Source organism: Sorex araneus, chromosome 2 (assembly GCF_027595985.1).
Source record: "Sorex araneus isolate mSorAra2 chromosome 2, mSorAra2.pri, whole genome shotgun sequence".
Classification (NCBI taxonomy): domain Eukaryota; kingdom Metazoa; phylum Chordata; class Mammalia; order Eulipotyphla; family Soricidae; genus Sorex; species Sorex araneus.
Window position 1 is genome coordinate 359,337,574 of NC_073303.1, and position 22,878 is coordinate 359,360,451.

General features: G+C 47.4%; 1 protein-coding gene across 3 annotated transcripts in view; it reads left to right on the forward strand.

The window, feature by feature from the left end:
- The window catches only part of SMAD4 (SMAD family member 4), a 64,463-nt gene extending 52,532 nt beyond the window's left edge, over positions 1–11,931 (forward strand). For 2 of the 3 annotated variants that reach the window (XM_055126072.1, XM_055126073.1), the window contains exons 11-12: positions 3,545–3,683; positions 5,153–11,931. In XM_055126072.1, coding sequence (XP_054982047.1) covers positions 3,545–3,683; positions 5,153–5,364 — 351 coding nt within the window. In that variant the 3' untranslated portion in view covers positions 5,365–11,931. Of the gene's footprint in view, positions 1–3,544; positions 3,684–4,211; positions 4,325–5,152 lie in introns of all 3 variants that reach the window. The other variant, XR_008628494.1, reaches the window with a different exon arrangement.
- The last annotated feature ends 10,947 nt before the right edge of the window (positions 11,932–22,878 follow it).

A 22,878-nucleotide genomic window follows, 5' to 3' on the forward strand; every position in this document is an offset into this window, starting at 1 on the left:
AACATACAAAATAAATAGCAGGTCATACAAACCGGAATCTTGAAATGCACATAGAAAGTGAAAAAAGAGTCTGAAAGGCCACATTCTATGCAATTACATTATTTGACATTCTGGGGAAGATAAAACCTCCAGGGTTTTACTCAGAGTCTATTCATTAGACTACTAAGATTAGTGATGTCCAGGGATAAGAGAGAAGGATGCATAGCACCCACAGGTGATGGTGGTGGTGGTGGTGGTTATGGGGGGCGGGGAGTGAACACACAGCAATGCTCAGAGGTTTCTCCTGGCTCAGTGCTCAGGATTATTTCTGGCTGTGCTTGGGGGGACTGCATGTGAAGCAAATGCCCTACCCGCTGTTGCATCTCTACATCCCAGCACAGGGTTTTTAAGGCAGTGAAATAATTCCATATGGTTCTGCATGTTGAATACATATTGTTATACTTTCATCCAATCCAGAGAACTTGCAAAGCCAAGAGAGAGACTTAATGTAAGTTATGGACTTTAGTGTTAATAAATCGACACTTTTTGATTATAAGAAATGTACCAACATGGTAAGATGTTTTTGGTAGAGTTACTTGGATAGGGACAAAGAATTAATTCTGCTTTCTGCTCAGTTTCACCTGTTAAAGCTACTCTGTTTTTTTTTTTTTTCTATTGTTAAAGCTACTCTTAAAAAGCAATTTATTCCTACCGGGTAAATGGAGAAGTTATAGATCGATTTCTTTTCAGATATTTGAGTCTCTGTGTTGTGGTAGTTAATGACATTCATAAGATAAGACATAGTCCAATATACTCTAATACTTTTGGGAAATCCTGAGAAATAAAGGCTCCTTCTGTCATTGGACAACTTCTGATTTCCAGATCCAGCTTTTTAAATTCTTTTTGCCCTAAAAACTTTGAGGAATAATAGGTTTGTTATGTAATACATTTCATCAATGTTTGACAAAATTCTGACTCCTTCTTTTCCTGACTGGTGCTAGTCAGGAAAACCTTGGATACAGACACTGAGTCCGGCAAAGAGGACTGTCATTGCTGTCTGGAGAGAATTCCCTTGGCTGCTTTGTTTTTGTTTTAGTTCTTCCCCAGAGGTGCTGGGGGCCCCCGAGGTCTCCCCAGCTGTGCTGGGACGGCCACATAGTGCTCGAGATTGAACCCAGGGTTTGGTGCATGTCCGGGCATGTGCAGCAGCCCTTTGAATATCTCCCTGGCCCCAAGATTTGCCTTTTTATTTTTTTTTTAATTGCTCTATGAGCTTACGGTTTGTGTGAATACCAAGTTAGATACTACCAGAATGTTTTCATTATTAGAATTGTCTTAATTTGAAAGTGTGTCTTTTGTTTTTTGATAAAGTAGTATACCATGCAGTCTTTGATTTTTGGGGTGGGGTGGGCACACCCCTCTGTTCTCAGGGCTTGCTCTCAGCGCTGGCCTAGGGTGGAGGTTGCTCCTACTGGTGTGCAGGAACTTACAGTGCCAGGGATTGAACCTGGGCCCCTTGCGTACAAAGCATATGCTTTCTTAGAGCTTTGAGCCACCTTTCCGGCCACACCTTGGGCTCATCTGTATTGTCAAGGATAACTACACTTGCTCATATTTTGGTTTTGTGCCTCGTAGGATTTTGGGGAGCCTAGAGACTACTCCTGGTGATGTTCCACTAACTTCTTTAAGGTAGAAAAGGGCCAATGGTTCAAAGAGAACCTAAGAATACAGTGTTGCTCAGACTCGGTGATGCCAGGGATCTAAGCTGCACCAGCAGTGCCTTGGGCCTCCGCAGCTCCACAGCGATGCTTGGCGGACCTTTTAGTAAAGGGCTCCGACCTGGAGTCGGTCATAGAAAGGCAAACACCTTAGCCCTGGTACTGTCTCTGGTTGCCAAGGAGAATTTTTTAAATTGACTTTCTGGGTAGGGACCATAGTCACATGATTCGAAAATTGAAATACTAAGTTTTCATCGAACAGTCTTGTTTCTACTCTTCCCACATCTCTTGTGGATGGCCAGTCTATGTAGGCTTCCGGTTGCTTAAAAAATGCAAAAGTATTCGGCTCAGGAATATGGCTCACTGGGAGGGTTTATGCCTTGCACGCATGAGACCAAGGTTCTGTTCCCAGTACTAAGGGGGAAAGAAAAAAGCAAAAGTGCGTTGTATATTTAAGAAGGTATTTTTTCCAAGAAAAAAAAGGTGATGTTATTTTTCATCTGTAATTTATTGTTTATGGGAAATCCGTTGTTTATGAAACATATGGGAAAGAACATCCCATATGTTTACGAAGGTAAAGATAAAAGTAGCAAGCCCCTTCCTTGTTGTTCCACCTTTGACGTGGCTGTTGGTCCCGAAAGGTGGATGGCTGGGGGGTCAGTCAGTAGCCTTGACCACAGCTTCCCGTGTACTGTTCCATGGTGGGGTCAGTCAGTAGCCTTGACCACAGCTTCCCGTGTACTGTTCCATGGTGGGGTCAGTCAGTAGCCTTGACCACAGCTCCCCATGTACTGTTCCACGGTTACATTATGGAATAGTTTATTGAGTAGTTTATGAAAACTGTTATGGAATCGTTTTCATAAAAGCCCTGTGAAAAAGTCAGTACACTTAGCATTCTCACTTTATAGGTAAGAAAAGCATTTGTAAATTTTCTGTGAGTTCTAGAGTAGTTAAGGAACATCACTGATGTCATTTGTAGATACAAGTGAAAGTAGACTTGGCTAGTTAGTAAATACCAATGATAGGATTTAAAATAGTTGATTTCTAAAAAACATAGAAGCATTTGTGAATGTACAAAAAAGAAAAAAATCTGTTTAGGGATAACCCAGATACCCAGTAGATTTAGTACTTGTTAAGATTTTACATTTGCTTGATAATTGTTTTTTAAATATTTTATAGCAATGTCCAGATATTATGGGGCTTTTGTCCTATATACTGAAGTAAATGTCTCCAGAAAATCAAATAATTTTTCTTACATTGTGGCAATGCCATGTATTATACTTCTCCAAATAGCTAAAATGAGAAAAAAAATTTGATATATGATCAAAGTCATCAACTGTACTTAACTCTGAGCCATTGAATTGGTTCTTTTCTTTCTTTGGGAGAAGGCTACCACACCCAGCAGTGCTCAGGGCTTATTCCTGGCTCTGCACCCAGGGATAACTGCTGGCTGGGCTTCAGGGACTGAATGAGATACCAGGGATCGAACCTAGGTCAGTCTTGTGCAAGGCAAGCCCCTTGCCTGCTATACTATCGCTCTGGCCCTGGATTGCTGATATTATTTGACTGTTCCGTAGAGAGGCAGGGTTTTTCACAGTGGCAATAACAGCTGACCCGTAGTGAACTGGATAAAGGATGCAGAAGCGTATGACAACCAGAGCTGTTCCCGTAGCAGCGAGCCTCTGGGGGAGCTCTGAGCCACGTCTTTCCTCGCAGCAAACTTCAGCTTGTAAATTAATTCTTCAAGAGCTAATCGAAGCCATGAATTATAAATAAACCGCATTACTTTTTAAAGTATGGAATCTTTTCCGATGGACTCATCGCATTAAATATGCATTTTTTTTAAGGTCTTTGATTTGCGCCAGTGTCATCGCCAGATGCAGCAGCAGGCAGCCACTGCTCAAGCTGCAGCCGCTGCCCAGGCCGCAGCCGTGGCCGGAAACATCCCGGGCCCAGGATCAGTAGGTGGAATAGCTCCAGCTATCAGTAAGTATGCTTTCGTTGTTCGTGCCTGCGATAGTCGTTGTTTTATATGGACTCACTCAGTTGATTAGTTATTTTAAGCAATAATAGAAGTGGAAAATTGTTTTAAACTGGGATGCTAACATACTTGAGTTTGTAAAACTGTTCCTGTAGGAATTGCCCTTTGTCTTGGACCCTGTTTTCCATTCGTTTTGTATCAAAAAGGGAGTATGGGGTAACAGAGAAAGGGGGTGATTGTTATATTGGCCATTTGCTCTCCTGTCCCCCTCCCCCCAAATTGATGCTTTTAATTCCTGCCTCAGCAGCCCGGGTGGGTTATAATCAGCGTTGTACTTGGCTTTGTTCTAGGAGAGTATATTTAAATTTCAGAATTAGGCACCTTTCCAGTTTTTTTTTTTTTAATGTATGCTAAGCATGGAGAGAAAATTAAGTGAGGGTGGTATTTTGATAACTTGTAGACTTTTTTTTAATTTTAGGGTAAAATTGAACTGTGTGCCAGGTTTCACACTGATGGGGAATTTTTTACTGCAGAGTTAAACTCCTGACTATAGACTTTTATGATGGAAACACGTGGCACCCATCTTCCACGTCTGAAGGCATAACTAGTGATTCATTCAACCCCTGTTCTTAACCTCTTCAGTGTGGTAAGCAAATCACACTGGCTAAGAAAACTGCAGTGGCCCTGCAGGTTTCTCTACAGTACATGCAGATTCCTCCCATTAGCTTCATTGTAATATTGATGAATGCAGATCGACTATATGACTGTATGTTCTGACTGGAACTTAGATGCAGTGCAGCGTCTCCATTGTGACTTATGTTCAGGAGTTGACAATTTAGAGGCAAATAAGGCATATTCATTTAGAGAATTTTTTTTTTTTTTTTTTTTTTACAATCCAGGCATCTAAAACTGTTAATTTGCTAGTTTCGATGTTATAAACCTACTTTTATGAAGAATCCAGAACTGTTGTTAAATTTCTCATTCTCATCTGTTGTCCCCATTGAGTAGTTGCATATTATGTCTGTTATATTGTGAAGCTGAGACAGACATCAGATGGGTCTTCCAAGAAGTCATAGCAGAACTAGACTATTAATCCTGTCGTGTCTGATCTAGGGTGTTTGGACAGACAGTAAGGTTCTTAGAACCAATCTGTGAATTTGCACTACCTCTTAGTAACTGATTTTTTTTTTTTAAATCCCCTCATCTCCACTTCTAAACAGAGCAACTTGGTGGAGTGTTGGTGGATTGTGCTCATTGAATTGATAATTGATGGTAGCTAGAAGACCCAAGTAAATTGTCTTAACCAAAAGTTTTCAGTCCCCGTTGAAAAGTTTAGATCTGCACTTCTTGGCACATTGACAGAAATTTTATGCTGAGGAGAAGGAATAAAGAAAGCGGCTCACTTGAATGTAAATCTAGGGAGGATGCAAGGAGACCAGCCTATCCTCTGACCTCTTTCAAATCTTTTCCTTAGGTTTGTCAGCTGCAGCCGGGATTGGTGTTGATGACCTTCGGCGCTTATGCATACTCAGGATGAGTTTTGTGAAAGGTTGGGGGCCAGATTACCCCAGACAGAGCATTAAAGAAACCCCGTGCTGGATTGAGATTCACTTGCACCGGGCCCTCCAGCTCCTCGACGAAGTGCTTCACACCATGCCTATTGCCGACCCGCAGCCTTTAGACTGAGGTCTGTTACTGCTGGGCCCTTTCAGTATCAGGATGGTGAACTACACAGTACAGTCCTGTTTGTAATCTGAAGACATATTTCACTTTGGTTCTGCTTTATCTTTTCATAAAGGGTTGAAAGATGTGTTTGCTGCCTTGCTCCTAGCAGACAGAAACTGGATTAAAACAATTTTTTTTCCTATGTAGAACTTTTTTTCAGGCATGGTTCAGAGCTTGAAGATCAGGAAAAACACATTCTTATAAAATATTCACCAGTTATGAATGAAGGAATCATCCCAATGCTGGAAATTTTAGCCCTTTTCAAACATCTTAGAGTCTTTTATATGCAGAACATCGACACGTGTGTTATTCTACAGAATAAATTCAATATTGGTGATTTTAAAGGCAGAGAAGTTCTCAAAGTTAATTCACCTATGTTATTTTGTGTGCAAGTTGTTACTGTTGAACATACTTTCCTCCAAAATATTGTGCCATGTGGGTGAGTTAATTTTACCAAGAGCAACTTGATTCTCTGTTTTAAGAATAAGATAGTAATGTATTATAACCTTTTATTCAAAATATTTTTTGCAAGTTAAACTAGTGAAGATTTCAATTCAGATTGTCTTGCGACCTTGGTTTTATTTTCGTCAAGACAAAACACTAATTTCTGTGTATAGTGAGATTTCCTTAAAATGATCTGACAAAAGTATCATTTAAAATTACATTTTGTTATCCCTTTGGATACTTTGCCCTGTTAAACATGTATTCTCTATTTCTAGGCTTAAGGTTGGTTACTCAGAAGCCTAGAAGAAGAATTTCTTTCCTTCATTAATGCATAGGGAAAGGTTTTGTATTTTAGAAACACTAAAAGCATGCCACTCCACCTAATATCTCTCTGCTCTGCAAAAGTGGCAATGCTTAAACTAAATAATGAGCATTTTGGAAACTGCTAAATTCCATGTTAAATACTGTGCAGAATAATGGAACATTACAGTTCATAGTAGGTAGTTTAAATATTTTTGTACTTGATTTGATGTGTGACTTTTTTTTCGTATACTGTTTAAATCATGTATGTTATGATATTGTTTAAAATTAAGTTTTTGTATCTTGGGGCAAGACTGCAAACTTTTTTATACCTTTTGGTTATTCTAAGCCCTTTTGCCCATCTATGAGCATATCAATTGGCAGTGACTTTGTATAGAGAATTTAAGTAGAAAAATTGCAAATGTATTGACTGTACCACAGATACAATATGTATGCTTTTTACTTAGACAGTAGCCTAAATAAAACTGAGTCTCATCATACAAAGTTGAATTCTAGGTTTGATTTTAAGTTTTTTTCTTCTGCACTTTTCTGTCCAACCTCAGTGGCAAGACACCTTCTACTAAATGGCAGGCAACAGCCAGCACTATTGGGCAGCTTTCACCGTTCTTTTCTCCCCCCTCGTTCTCTACCAGGACTTCTCCAGGGACAGTAGCTATCATGGAGAGTTGGATTGTTCGTTTGTTTTTTTTTTTAACTTTTATTTTACTGTAGCAGAAATAGACCTGGTTATTTATACACAGGATAAGTAGTGTGAGGTAAAGCCAAGAATTATCTTACAGAATTTTTTTTACTTTTTCCTTGAGGGCCTTTGTAAGTAGATTCACTTACAAAGTGTATTTACAAATTTGAGATACAAGAAACACTTATGCATGATAGTCATCCTTATACCAGCTTAACTGAGTAAGTCATATACTTCCTTGCTCAGAAGGTCTTAATTAGCCCATCATAGTTTGCTTATTGCTAAAATTTAAAATACGATCTTGATCCCAGCTATCTATTTTTCTTTCCAAATTAACTTCCCTACCAACTTACTTGTATCCTTGAGTACTTGCAATGCTTTTGTTTAAAAGCCCTAATTTAGTTTGTAAAAAGTCTGGTGGTTTAAGGGCTTGTTTGGATCGGTGGGGTGGGTTGTGGGTGGGGGGGGGTTTCACCTGGCAGTGCTCAGGGCTACTTCAACTCAGTGCTTGGGGGTTGCTCCTGGCAGCCCTCGGTGACCATGTGGTGCCAGGGATCAGCCCAGCTTCCCACGTGTGGAGCAGAGCATGTGCTCAGACATTAAGGTATCCAGCCTCTGGTGGTTGCAGTTTTATTGGCGGATTTTTTTTTTTTTAAAGATACTCTATAGAAATCACTGATTTTTGGTCCTCTTTAATGTGAGTGTAGCAGTAGGAGGGTTTTAGAATAGTAGATTTAAAAAATTCAGATTATTTTATTAGAACCGTAAGCATGCTAGCTATGATATAAGCTGTTCCTTCCTTCTCTGTGTTAAGGAGGATTTTCATTTTTAATCATCTGGGGAAAGTATGTGAAAGATACTTATGAAGAAGTCTTTGAAGCCAAGCCACCTGTCTTAGTTTCTTTATGCTAAGAGCCATAAAGTACTGCAAGTACAGAGAAGTGTACTTCTGGGTACTCATTGCTTTAGATTTGTACCGAGATTCAGTCATGTGCTTTTGAGAAAATGGCCAGTGTGTCATGGTTTCTGAGAGTTTAAATGAATCCGTTTCTTAGAGGTAGTCTCATGTTTGATGGGTAGGACTAGAGAATTGCAAATAAGTTTTAAGTTTTTATGGCTACTTTAAGGGTAGAATAGCTTCCCTAGATGTAAAGACGTGGTTCAGCTCGATCACATTTCAGAGACTGAATAACTTTGAACTTTAGAGTGTGAGAGGAACCAAGTACACACCTTTAGAGCCCATTCTGAGACCCACTCCCCTCGCCCAGTGCCTTTCAGTGCATTATCAAAGGGAAACCTTAATGGTGTTGCCTTTATTTTCCAGGGAGTTGGTTCTTTAGTGGGCTGTAGTCTGTCTCTTTATTATTAATATTATATACTACCCTGCTGTACAGAGAAAATAATGATGATAAATCACTGCCATATCACCTTGTTTTTCCAGAAGCATGACCCGTTTATATCGACCCACCCACTAAGTAGGCCGCCTGTCCCATTCTTCTCATGAACATCACAGATCTGCAGGTAGGGTAGTCTGGGCTTAAGAAGGACAATATTTGAACATCCAAGTAAGCTGAGCATAATTTGCTGAGTTTTCTTTCGAAGTCAGACATGCACTTTTTGTGTTTTTGGGGGAGTCAGACACGCACTTTTTGTGTTTTTGGGGGAGCTACTTGTAAAGGAAATTTTGAAAAAAAGGCAAAATGTCCTTTCTTTGAGATGACAAATACCTTTTTCCTTCAAGTTCATTGCAGCTATCTTTTTTTGGCCATGCTCTTCTGGAGAGGAACATGTCCCATTTTCCCATGATGCTCCTTAACTGTCTGGAGGATTAAAGCATAAAAGGTGAATTATTTCTATTAGTTTGATGGTAAGTGGTTAATAGTTACTCGCTATAGTGTAAGGTTGGATTAGATCTTTTTGAAAGTATTTTGTTAATAGTTTCCTATTTCCATTTAAGTCATTTTACTCTTTCTTTTTTTCACTGTGAGGAAATGGTGAACGTTGTCTGTCACTGAAGTAAATGAGTGTATGAAAGTCATTACCTAGAGTCAGCTGATAACTAGCCTTATCAGATCACAGTTTAAGGAGATACTTTTTTTCTTTCTTTGTTTTTTTTTATTGAAATTTATTTAGAAAGATTGTGAGGGGAGAGAAAGGGAGAAGAATACAGACTTCTCCAGAAATAGGCAAGCAAAGAGACAAGCAAGCTAGATGCATTTCCAAGGGAGAACAGGCGCTTGAAGAGCAGGCCAGGTTATCTTATTTCCTTCCTCCCTCCCTTCTCCCTCCCCCTCTTCCTCCTTCCTTCCTTTTCTCTCTCTCTTCCTCTCTCTCACAGGTAGGTAATTTCTTTTCTCTCAGCTGTCAGGAAGCGAGTGAAAGCTCGTGGTCCTCTTTCTGTCCTTCAGGTCCAGCCCTGGCCTCACACTATCCCAGTGCTGTAGGTTGTTGATCTGACATCAGTGGAAAGCAGTGTTCCACATAAAACAAACTTGCCTTAGTTTAGCCATAAAACATTTTTAGCTGTTTTTTTGTGTGTGAAGTTACACAACTTTGGGGGGATACTTAGATGTCTTTTAGAGTTCAGGAGCTATTGAGACTGACAACTATTTTGCCTTTACTAAATGATCACGGACTGGTATTATTTAAATTTTTTCTTTTTACTCCCACAGTCTTATCTTTCTGATAATAACTACTTCCTGTGTGTTAGTATCTCTCCCTTTAGTATTTGCCATTTCCTTTTTTAAATTCATTCTTTTATACTGTTTTGGCTAGAAGCCAGATAACCCAGCTTTATTAGAATTGTATTTAGAACACAAGAGAAACTGGGATAGAACCCAAGAAACTTTGCTGCAAGGTGTTGTTTTATAAAGGACATAAGTACTTTGACTTTTGAAATTGTCTGATTCTTCGTCCTGATTGCTTTCTGGGTTTCAGGGAGTTGGAAGTAATGAGAAGGGAAGTCATCACCCGTTTCCTTCTTGGAAAGCTTCTTGAGTTGACTTGTTTCCTCTTGAATACTGTTCATCCAGACAGAATGGGTCCTAGGACTTACTGAGTTAGTACCATGAGCTGCGGGCAGTGCTGCTGGCCAGCTGACGCCAGCGGCAAGCAGGCAGCCAACAGTAGAAAGGACCTTGGGAAAACAGGAGGGTCGTTTTTGGTTTGCTTTGGGGTCCCAGTTTGAGCCCTCTCTGTGGGTCTTCCTTGTCTACAGGTATTTTTGACCTATCGGTGCCTTTATGAGGATGGGCGTCTGACATCCTGCCCCAAGGAGTAACTAAGGTATTGCTGATGTTTTCAGGGATTTTAACATCAGACTTGATTGAATGACGCCTTCCCCCCACCTTCTTTTCCTTTTTTTAATATAGGAAGGACTGAGGTGAGAATTCTGGTGAAGACAATCATTTCTCTCTGTGTGGATAGTTTTTACATGCTTCAGATGTTTTCTCAATAGATCTCAGAGCCATTGTTCTTGTTCAGCCGAAAACTCTTGACTTTGGGCTGGAGCCAGACATTAGCACTCTGGTTTGTCTTCTGCCACTGATCGATATGTGACCTTGGGCAAGTCATTTACCTTTTCTGGGCCTCAGTTGCCTCATCTGTAAAATGAGGGAGTTGGACTCGTTGAGTTTCCAGCTCTGAAGTTCCAAGTGACCTTGCCTACCTTGCAGCAGTGTTTGATTTCTTCCTTACCTTTGCTGTTTGAGGGGGCTTTTTACTTCATGTTATTCACATGAGACTAGGCTTGATGCTTGATGTTTTATTACTCTTCTCATATGGACAAGATATTACATACTATGTCCTTAAGGCTTAAATTTACCAAAGGCCTGGCACCATCTCGGGGGCTGCAATAAATACTTAAAAAAAAAAAAAAGGCAAAACTAAACTGAGGGGGTAGCCTACATTTTGTTTCTCCATCATCTCTGTTCAAGGTTTCTTAAGGCTGCTTTTGTGTCATGACATAATAAAATTCTGTCTTTGGGTTGGTATGTGCGCGACACCATTCTCTTAATGTGTCTTGATAATGTCTTTTTCAATTAAAATGGATCGAAAACTTACTGTCACTGGTCAGTGATAATAGAAGTCATTATTTTGGGTCTTTGATTTCTTGAATTTCTTAACACTTCTATATTCAAAACAGGAAAGTTCCTCTAAATTGCTTCAGTTTGAATGGCTTACATGACTACAGGAAAAAAACAAAAACAAAAACAGGAGCTGATTATTCACTTTATTCTGGGTTGTTTTTAGGTCCATTTTGACTAGAAGACTTTTGGCTGGAGCATTCCTTTTAGGGTTCTCTTCCAGCTTGTCTTTGGTTGAGTAAGAATGAACTTGGCAGTTGCAGGGACCTTGAGAGACTTTTTAGGGGTCGGTTAAGGGGAAGGGGTCCGGGGAGTCCTGGTAGAGGCCGGCTCTCAGAGCTGGAGAGGGGAGGTGGGGCAGTTGCCCTGGCTGTTTGTCATTGATAGAAGGACTCATGGCTTGGACGGGTCAAAGATAAACAGGGAGTTGACAAGCTCCACCAAACATTGGGTTCCCACGGCCATGTGCCGGAAGGTATATGGACTCTTGTAGGTGGTGAAAGCCTAGTGCTGTGCAGAGCCATTTGAAGGAAGGTATGTGGGGGCGGGGGCGGGGGGACTGGTTTGGTGACGGTATTTCTCAATTCTGTCTCCTCCCTGAAGTCAGAGGGATGTCACTATGCCAAAACCCAGTCAAGAGCCACACTTAGCTTTTTTGCTTTTGGAAAAACTGGTCAGCTAAAGCTCCGGTAGTTCCTTTGTGGCTCTCTGTATATTTTTGCCTGGTTGAAGTCTGTGGCGAAAAATAGTTGAACCTTTCCTAAGAACTCTGTAACAAAGTATGTTTTCGATTAAAAGAGAAAGCCAATTAAATCACGATGTGCTCATTCTTTTTCTTAAGCTGTCAGTGTTTGGGATCTGGAAAGGGTTCCTAACCACTTGAGAATTCTCAAAATTGAGGTCAACCTCTTCCTTCATTGTTTTTTGGCCATTGACATGAGATATACAAGATTTCAAATATCCTGGAAGATAATATGGAAATAAAAAGGAAGAATAGTGCCTTTTGTTTCCTTATTTCTAAAAAAATGAAGGTGGGGTGATGGTGGTTGAAGAAGACATGATGGGTACTTAGAAGAATCAAGGTACTTTTTCATTTTGTTGCTTTTTGTCTCGAGGCCACACCTATGGGGCCACACCTACCGTGCTTGGCGTTATTCCTGGCAATCGGACCATGCTGTGCTACACGTAGACCATGTGTGAAATGAATGAACTTGGGTATCGTTCACACAGAGCATACAAGCCCTCTCCCTGGCCTGAAAACCAAAATGCTTAAAAAAGAGACAAATTGGAAGCTGGAGCTCCTTAGATTGCCCAGGGAAGGGAAGTTCCGTGTCTCCTCTCCTCTATGAAGGGGTCTCCTGGGGACTGAGGTGTAAGATAACATGGACATTCCTAGAAAAACTGGAAATTGAGTTTCCATTTGACCCAGCTGTTCCACTTCTTGAATATGCCCCAAGGCCAGAAACAAATGGAGAAAAGACATTTGTACCCCTTTGTTCCCTGCAGCACTGTCCACCAAAGCCAAAGTCTGGGAAGAAAATCTGAAATGTCCCAAGAACAGAGGACTGGAAAAGAAACTGGTACATATCCATGGTGGAATATTACTCAGCCAGAAGTAAAGATAAAACCATGTAGTCTGCAGCTACGTTTAGGGACCTGGAGACGATCATACTGAGTGAAGTTAGTAAGAGGGAGAGAGACCAACACAGAATGATCTCTCTCATATGTCGGGTATAAAGAAATATAGTGAAGCTGGAGCAATAGCACAGCGGGTAGGGCGTTTGCCTTGCACACGGCCAACCCAGGTTCGATTCCCAGCATCCCATATGGTCCCCTGAGCACCGCCAGGAGTAATTCCTGAGGGCAGAGCCAGGGGTAACCCCTGTGCATCGCCGGGTGTGACCCAAAAAGCAAACAAAAAGAAATATAGTGGTGGAATAATTCCCACAGACAATGGAAACAGTGAGAATTGTTTTTCAGCAGGAAACATGCCCCTGGGTGGGTGGGGGTGGGGGGAGGATGCTGAAAGGTGGTCAAGTGTTCCCAGTAACAGTGCTGTGAATCCCACTGCAGGAACTTAGGATAAAGCCTCCTCTCGGTCAGACTTTATAATTTCAGATGGCTAAATGAAAACTTTTTTTAAAAGAAATCACTAAAAAGAAATCTCCAGCCTCATCCCCCCCCCAACACCCTGCCAAAAAGAGAGATTTCCAGCCTCACATTTTCTCAAGCAGAAAATACAAACTGCACCATCCTTACAAAACATAAATAGAAAAATACAAAAAAAAACTTACACACCAGTATCATTCATGAATGTGCATGCAAATATTCTTAACAAAATGTTTAAAATCAGACACCATGATCTCGTGGGGTTTCCTCTGAGAATATTAGCCTGCTAAGCAACTACTCTGCTTGGTACAGTGTCTACAAAACCTCCAGCCTACTGGGAGCGCAACAGACTTGACACGGGCTTTGCGTTGGAGGCCCCTGTTTGATCCTAGCTCCACATAGTTTTCTGAGCACCTTCAGGTGTGGGCCAAAACCAAACAAACCAAATTTAGAACATTTGCTTGGTGAAGATTCCTGTTTAAAATTCCTGTTTGGGGGTGCTGGAGCGATAGCACAGCGGGTAGGGCGTTTGCCTTGCACGTGGCCGACCCAGGTTCGATTCCCAGCATCCCATATGGTCCCCTGAGCACTGCCAGGGGTAATTCCTGAGTGCAGAGCCAGAAGTAACCCCTGTGCATTGCCGGGTGTGACCCAAGAAGCAAAAAACAAACCAAAAAAAAAATCCTGTTTGTGGCTGAAGAGAGCTCAGAGGGGCCAGTGTGCATGTTTTGCATGGCGGAGACCCAGCTTTGATCCCTGGCACCACACCACCTTCTGGCCCCAGGAAAAAAACAAAATGAAACAAATCAAAGGGATGAAAGAAAGACTGGCAGAAAATGTTGCCAGTCGTGTCCTGTCTGGACTAGTATCTAAAATGTATAAAGAATTATCAAATGTAGTCATTAAAAAAGTAACTCATCAAGAGACTGCAGAGACAATACAGCAGGCAGGGTACTTGCCTTCCGTGCAGCCATGCTGAGTTTTGTTCCCTGGCACCATGTGGGCCTGACCCCCACCAAGAGTGATTCCTGAGTGCAGAGCCAGGAGTAAGTCCTGAGCATTGCCGGGTGTGGCCCCTGAACAACACATCGATTAGAAAATGGAAAAGGCACCCAAAGAGCCGTTTGACTGAAGAGGTTATACAGTGGCAAGTAAGCACATTTTTAAGATGTCCACCATCAGCCGTTAGAGAAATGCAAATGAAAACCACAATGAGGTCGGACTTGACACCTGTCGGGGTGGGTGAGACAAGAGGGACAGCATCATGTATCGGTGGGGGGAAGAGCCGCATTAGAGACGGCGTCCTGTATTAGTGGGGGTGCGGAGAAAGTGGGCCACTTGCCATCGGGTTGTAAAATAGTGTAGCCATGCCAGCGAGCCTTGGACAGGTGCCCCCTCCGTTTTCCCCCTGTAGTGGGGGTGAGGTGGGCAGGCCCTGCTCCTGGAGCCAGCCGTGCACACCAGCCCGAGGCTCTCTGGTGCTGGGACCACAGGGCCACCCTGGCATTGCTTTGGGGCCCCCAGAGATAAGCCCAGTGCTTGCTTCGGGGGTCATGAGGGCCCCGGGGGGTGCCGAGAATGGAGTCTGAGTCCTGCACAGGTCAAGCATGCACTCCTGACGTCTGCAGTCTCCGTGGCCCTAGTTTCTCAGGAAGAACATTAAACACAGGCTGGACGGTAACGCAGCAGGTAAGGCTCTTGCCCTGCATGCAGCCAATAGGTGTCAGCCCCGGGCACCAGCTGTTCCCCCAAGCCTGTTCCTGAGCAGAGAGAGCGGGGAAGAAAGGAGGAAGGGCAGGAGGGAAAGAGGGAGGGAGAACTAAATAGGCTACTGCCACACAGCCCACTAGATGCATTCTTGGGTAGTTATTTCTAAAGAATGAAAACTGTATGGGGCTGGAGAGATAGCACAGTGGGTAGGGCGTTTGCCTTGCACGCGGCCGACCCGGGTTCAAATCCCAGCATCCCATATGGTCCCCTGAGCACGGCCAGGGGTAATTCCTGAGTGCAGAGCCAGGAGTAACCCCTGTGCATCGCCGGGTGTGACCCAAAAAGCAAAAAAAAAAAAAAAAAAAAAAAAAAAGCTATCAGCAAAGAAATCTGTGCCTCTGGTGAAGGGATGGGTGTTTGAGCATTGTATAACTGAGACTTTAACCTGAAAGCTTTGTAACTTTCCACATGGTGAATCAATAAAAGAATTAAAAAAAATAATAATAAATGAAAAAAAAAATCTGTGCCTGCATGTTCAGTTTCATACCAGCTTTACTGGTAATGGCTAAAACCTAAAATTGTCCCAGATCCTTTTCATGGAAATACCATGCAGCAATGAAAAAGAGCAAACTATTGATACATGCAGCTCCCTGGATGAGCCCCCAGACATGTGCTGCGGATGGAAATAACACAGTCCTCCAAAGACGACAACTTACCCAAGCACGGGGTATTCTGGAGATCACAGAATCCCGGGCGTGGAGAGCACAGTGTTGCGAGGAAGGTGAGAAGCATTTCCTGGCCCTCACCATCCCGGGGGCTTCTTTAACTGCCACATGCTCTTTTCCAGGCTGCACTCCGCTCCTCACTCCCTGGGTGTGTCTGAACAGTGCCCCCCTTCCTACATGGCGCTGGCTTTGGGTGGTGGTTGTGTGCCTGCAGTCAGCAGAGGCCTGGGGGGTGCTGTTCTGCTGAGGGCAAGGCCCACCACGTTCCTGCTGCACGCTGAGAACACTGCAGTTCCTGCTCTGGTGGTGACCGGGCTCCTGCTCATTTCAGCCCTTTCGTCCATCTGTAACTGCGGAGGGTATGAGGCCGGGACGCTTCACTAATGCTCCCAAATGCCCATGGAGCTGAGTCAACACCATGTATTATGCAGCAACGTGCTTACTGATTATTATTATTAATTATTTTATTATTATTATTTAGGGGAGAAGGGTCACACCCAGTGATGCTAACCAGCTACTCCTGGCTCTGAACTCAGGAATCACTCCTGGCGGTGCTTGAGTGACCATATGGGATGCCAGGGGTTGAACCCGGGTCGGCTGCGTGCAAGGCAAACACCCTACCTGCTGGACTGTTGCTCCGGCCCCATACTGATTTCTTTCTCGATGTGTCTCATCTGTTGTGAACACAAATGTCATTAAAATGTTTTTAGGGGCTGGAGCGATAGCACAGCGGGTAGGGCATTTGCCTTGCACGCGGCCAACCCGGCTTCGATTCCCAGCATCCCATATGGTCCCCTGAGCACCGTCAGGGGTAATTCCTGAGTGCAGAGCCAGGAGTAACCCCTGTGCATCGGCGGGTGTGACCCAAAAAGAAGAAATGTGTTTAGTCTGGGTCAGTCATTGCATGCAGTCGATGCGATCCATCCACCCAGGGTCCCTTGTCGGACCAGTTCCCTTCTTCCAACTTTGTGCTGGAATGCCTTCTAGAGAAAATCTCTCCCCTTTGCTTTCCTTGATCAGTGTTTTGGGGGAAGATGTTCCTAGCCTTTAGTGCTATCATGAAGGATTTGAGGGGGCATCTGTCCTGGGAGGCGAGCACCTGTACACTTACTGTTTGTTGTGGAATACATAATTACACACAGGGCAAGTTAGAACAAGTGGGGCTAAAGAGATAGTACAGTGGAGAAAATACTGTTTTAAAACATTTGTCTAGGGGGCTGGAGTGATAACACAGTGGGTAGGGCATTTGCCTTGCACGCGGTTGACCTGGGTTCGATTCCCAGCATCCCATACGGTCCCCTGAGCACCGCCAGGAGTGATTCCTGAGTGAAGAGCCAGGAGTAACCCCTGTGCATCGCCAGGTGTGACCCAAAAAGAAAAAAAAAACCCATTTGTCTAGTGGCCAGCTGGCAGGGGATTGATCCCCAACACCCCCTATGGTCCACTGAGCATCACCAGGAGTGGTCCCTGAGTGATGCTCAGGACCTCGGCATCATCTTTATCATCCTCACACCAGCACCACCCTCACCATCTCCAGCACTGAAGTCTAAGAATGTAGAGAGTTTGGGGTACTCTGCCGGCTGCTGGAACCCTGGAACCGAGCTGTGTACCCCAAGACTGGGCCAGCTTTGCGCTGGGAAGCAGGAAGCGCGGAGCGAGCGGTCCTCCCCAGGGACGGCCCGCGGCGGCCTCTCCCGGCGAGCTTTATCCCGAGATGGCCACCAGGTGTCGCCGTTGCCCCGCGGAGGCCGCGCTCTGAGCGCATCGGTCCTGAGTGAGGCTGGGCCCCCGGGGTCGCAGCTTCCAGCCTCCGCTCTGCAGATCTGGGAAGGGGCTGGATGTGGGGGGCTGCGGTGGAGGGCGGGCTGCGTCTCCAGACACGCCCCAGCCAAGACCCGCACCGATGTGCCTGACACCTGGTTCTTGGATTTCGATGGGCAGCGAGTCCGGCCTGGGATCTGGACCGGGACAGCTGCCAGTTTCCGTGCCGGGACGTGAAGGTGCAGAATCAGCTTCGGAAGCTGCGACCTTGCGTGGAGTTGGCGGGGCGGCCTGGCCGGGCGCTCTCTGCCTTGCAGGCCTGCAGGTGTCCTAAGCCCCGCCATGCAGTGACTTGGCTCTCAGTGCCCGCCCTCCACCCGGGAAACTTTGTCACCAGCCCAGGTCCCCTCTGAATAAGCCGGAGAGAAGAGTCTACAGGCTTGAAAAAGAACGTGGTGATGACTGGCCATTGGTCTAGGCACGGCCTTTGGGCCCTTGTCATTAAGGACGCACAGTCCTCACAAAAGCTTTACAGGGGAGTTTCAGTGATTGCCGGGCGAGGGAAGGAAGCTCTTTCTGCAAACTCGGCCGTTTGGAGGGAAAACATCCCACCACGTTCGACAGACGCTGGTTCACTGAGATAGCAAGTTGGGTTTTTTCCCCCTCAATGAAGCAAGATAGGGTTTTTTATTTTTTATTTATTTATATATATTTTTAGGTCACACCCGGCAATGCACAGGGGTTACTCCTGGCTCTGCACTCAGGAATTAACTCCTGGCAGTGCTCAGGGGACAATATGGGATGCTGGGAATTGAACCTGGGTTGGCCGCGTGCAAGGCAAATGCCCTACCCGCTGTGCTATTGCTCCAGCCTCAAAGCTAGACAGTTTTCATCGAATGAAATATACTTAGATTTGAGAGAATCTCAAAACAGAACACAGGCTTAATTAATGAGAGCGGGAAAAGCAGGGCAACAGAGAGCAAGCGGGTGACAGGGGGTTTCGTGGTGGGTAAGTGGTGACACGGAGGGGTGAGATGAGAAAGGGCTTTGAGAGGACCAGGCGCTGGGGGTGGTGTCTGCTCAGGGGACCAGATGCGGCACTGGGGATCGAACTGGAGTTGGCCACATGCGAGGCAAGTCCTGCCCATGTCCTGTCCCTCTGGTCCCATGACATCTATTTTACCTCCCCGTTTTTATTTCACTTCTGTGATTCACAGCAGTGTTAATATTAGTGCTTGGGTGTACTGTGCTCCCAGGCCAACCCTCTGACCACCGGCCATTAGTTACCTCCTTGCTACATGTGCGCTCCACATACAAGCGAGGGCATTCTGAGTCTGTCCCTCTGACGTCACTCAGTTTAATCCCCTCCGCTTTCCTCCGTGTTTGCACCTGTCAACTGAGTTGTAGTCTGTGTGTGTGTCCGTATGTGTGAGTGTATATCTGTGACTGTGTGAATGTGTATGTGTGAGTGTATCATTGTCACTGTCATCCCGTTGCTCATCAATTTGTTCGAGCGGGCACCAGTAACGTCTCTCATTGAGAGACATTGTTACTGTTTTTGGCAGATCCAATATGCACGGGTAGCTTGCCAGGCTCTGCTGTGCGTGCTTTATACTCTCAGTAGCTTGCCGGGCTCTCCGAGAGGGGCGGAGGAATCGAACACGGGTCGGCCGTGTGAAAGGCGAACACCCAACCGCTGTGCTATTGCTCCAGCCCGTGTGAGTGTATGTGTATGCATAAGTGTATGTGTGTGTATGTGAGTGTAAGTGTGTGAGTGGATGTGCATCTGAGTGTGTGTATGTGTTTTGGTGTATGTGCATGTGTATGTGAGTGTGTGTATGTCCATGAGTGTGTGTGTGTGCGTGTGACAGTGCTTGTGTGTGTATGTATGTGCATGAATGTGTGTGAGAGAGTATGTGTGTGTTTTTTTTTGGGGGGGGGGAGGTACCAGCTTCTTTATCCTCTCATTCTTCCTTGGGTACTTGGGTTACTTCCAGACCTTGAACAGCGCCGCGAGTCCAAGATGCATCTTTCCGGCTGCCTCTCACTGCCATGGCAGCGCAGTAGACGCTTTGCGGGCGATCCTGGGTCTTTCTGATCCGCCCCGAGAGCGTTTATCCTCTCAGAGCGCCCCCTGGCGAGAAGAGCGCGCAAGGCGGCCCACCTGTCGCGGCTTCGCTGGTTCTTGGTCCTTGCAGGGCCCGACGGTGCAGCGCGGGCCAGCCGGACGGGTCACTCACCTGCCACTCCCACTGGCCATCCGTGCGGGCCGCTCCGGACAGGTGGTGCCCTGGGAATCGGTGGAGGTGGGCGTGGCTTAGCGGGTCTGAAGGAGGGACCAAGCTCTCCGGCCCAATTAGGGTCCCGATGAATATCATTATTTTGGGCTTGGGACCACACCAGCGGTGCTCGGGGCGCGCGCAGGGAGCACTCCTGCGGGCGCTGGGGGAGCCAAACCAGGTGGCCCGGTTTGACTCAAAGTGCTCAAGCAGGCACCCTGAGCACTTTGCATCGCTCTGGCCCCTAGGTCTACTTTTGTACGCCCTCCCACTCCTCTCACCCACCCCTCCCCCCCCCCCCCCCCCGCTCAGAGCCCCGGGTCCATAGGGGAGTGGCGCTGCCCAGGACCCATGGGTTCAGCAGGCACTTCTGAGGACCTGGGGGTGTCAGGCCGGGACCCCTGGGGCAGCGGGAGGAGGTGCAGGTGGGCGTCTGAGTGATGTGCCAGCGGCTTGACGGTAGACTGGGGGTGCGTTTCTCCTGGAAAAGGGGACGCCCCTGGGAACAGGTTCAAGGCTCACCCGTTGAGCCTGGCCTAGGGGGGACCCGTGGAAAGGGCTGCTCTGACACTGGGGGTCTCGAAGCATGCCTCCCCCCTACAAAGCATCACCCCCGCAACACCCCCACCTTGATCTCATCCAGAAGCTGTTTGTGGCCAGCCCCCACCCTCCCGGGGGGGCCCCAAACTGGGCCATTCATTGGGGTGGGGATGGGGGGCGCAGACTGAGGGTCGTAAAAGGAACTGGGGCTTTGAAGTGGGGCCTGGGCGGAAGCGGGAGCTTCCTAACACAGTGGAGGTGGCACAGGGGGCGGGGCATCCGGGAGATGAAAGGACTTTCCACCCAGGGGTCCCCAGGCCTCCTGCCTTGTCCCAGGGGAGCCGCCCGCTCTGCTCCTCCCGGCTCCAGCTGGCCCCAGGCTTGGTCCTGGCGGCTGCGGTGGGCGCAGACGGGCCCCAGAACGAAGCTGGGGGTGTCCAGCGCGCAATGCAGGGGGAGGGTCATGCGGGAAGCTGGAGGGAGCCTGGGAAGGGGGCGGATGCGGGTCGGCTGGGAGGCCCCTGCCCCTCTCCCCCCTCCCCCCCACCAGCACCCTCTGCAGGGAGGCCGCCCCTCAGGGCGCTGCAGCCCCCGCCGCCCCCGCCGGCCCCTTCCTTCCTGGCTCAGGGGCGTCTGTGCCTCAGTCAGGATGTGCCTCACTCAGAAAACTCGACCCATTTCAGGCCCGGGAGGCAGCTCAAAGGCCCCGGGGCGCCCCCGGGGTCAATGCCAGAAAGATCCTTAAGCAGCAAACTGGGAGTAGCCCCCAACCCAAACCAAGTTTTAAAAAAAAAATAGAGCCTAACTGAACATTTTTGGGCAAACGTCATACTCCCTGTCCTGCAGAAGTCAGGGTGCTTTTCAGACACGACTAGGGGTGCACCTCCCTTGGTTAGTTAGTTGGGGGCGTGGAAGGGGGGAAGAACGTCAGCAATGAACAGCTGACATCGTCCTCATGCTTATAGGACAGAGAGACAGCCGTGGGTAAGGCGCTTGACTTGAGGGTATCTGAGGACTCGTTTGTTTTTCCTTTTACGTTGGCTTTTTGGGCCACACCCGAAGATGCTCAGGGGTTACTCCTGGCTCCGTACTCAGGAATCACTCCTGGCAGTACTTGGGGGACTCATGTGGGATGCCAGGGATTGAACCCCTGTCAGCCGTGTACCAAGCAAATGCTCTTTCTGCTATATTATTGCTCCAGCCTCTGGTTTGTTTTTTATTTGTTTTGTTTTGGGGCCACACCTGGCAGTGCTCAGGGACCACTTCTGCGTGTATGTGTATGTGTGTGTGGGGGGGGGAGTGCACAGGACCATTTCGGGGGCCAGGGATTGAACCCTGTGCGAGGCAAATGTGCTTTAACTAAACCCTATACTATCTCTTTGACCCCTAAACCCCCAATTTGATCTCAGGCACTGCATGTGGTCCCCCAAGTACCACCAGCAGTAAGCGCTGAGTACCAAGGGGGGATGCCCCACCCCAAAGTGTAGGCTTTGCTGTTCTACCCATAGGGTAGAGATGGGCACCATCCCCCCCACCATCACCCCGCACATCACAGGGCCCGGTGCACGATGGGACAGACACAGATGCTTCTTACTGGCTGCCGGGGGGATCCCTGGCCATGGCTATAAATACCCACACGGCCCTGGGCTTAGAGTCTCCACGTCCACCCTACCCTCGGGTGAGGCCAACAGCTGGCCACCCTGCTCCCAGGTGAGGGGCCTTCGGGAGCACAGGATGGCGGGTGGCAGCAGTGGGGGGAAGGCCCCGCGGGCAGGAACGCCAGGAGAGGGCATTCGGAATCATTTCAGGGGCTGCCCCTGTCGGTCTGCTTCCGGACCTGGGGGTGACCGTGCTGGGCAATAAGGCCCCCCGTAGAGAGGAGACGGGGGGGGGGGGGGCACGGCGGGGCTGGTGAGTTTGCACGGGGAAAGGGGGTTGCCCCCGGATTCCAGGGCTTGGCTCCTCCTGGCGCGAGCATCAGGCCGGCCAGAGCATCCTCCTGGATGCAGCAGGAGGAGGAGGACTCGCTGCTCGCGGCCGCTGTGAGGACCGCGGCTCCCTCCGCGCCGCCAGTGGACCTGGGAGTGGGAGCTGGGCCTGGGGTCCACGGCCAGAGTGCCCACACCGCGGCGGTGCCCACCTGCCTCCCCAGCCCAGCGGGGCAGTGTCAAACAAGGACCACAAAGACAGGCCGGTGTCCAGGGCCACGGGACCCAGTCAGGGCCGCGGGCCCAAACACGTGGAGCTCGGACCCTCGCAAAACTGGCCCGGAGCCGTAGGGCAGCAGGGAGGGCGCGTGCCCTGCACAACGCCCACCCGGGTTGGATCCCCGCCATCCCATAGGGTCCCCGGGCCCCAGCAGGAATGACCCCTGAGCATCCACCGTCGGGGGTGGCCCCCAAACAACCCCCTCCTCCATTCCCACCCCGGCACAGGAGCGCTTGCAGCAGCGTTATTGGTGGGGGTCCTCATGCTCGCCTCTCCCATTAACCCGGGTAATTGAAGTTCTGATTTAGGGGCCCCGGGGAGAGAAGGGAAATACGCCGCAGGCTGGAATGGCGCCCTCTGCTGGTGGTGGTGGTGGTGCAGGTACGTGTCCTGCAGCGAGTTCCTGCCCCAGGCCTGGCTTTGACAGAGGATTTCAAAGTCTTAAAACACAATTGGGGGAGGGAGGGCCTGGGGGGAGGGGACCTGAGGTGTCTGCGGATGTTTTTGAAGCTGCTAGGGGCATCTATAATTACTTTCAGATAAGAAGTGTCTAAGGGGGCTGGAGCAACAGCACAGTGGGGGGGGGGGGGGGGGGTTTGCCTTGCACTCTCGGT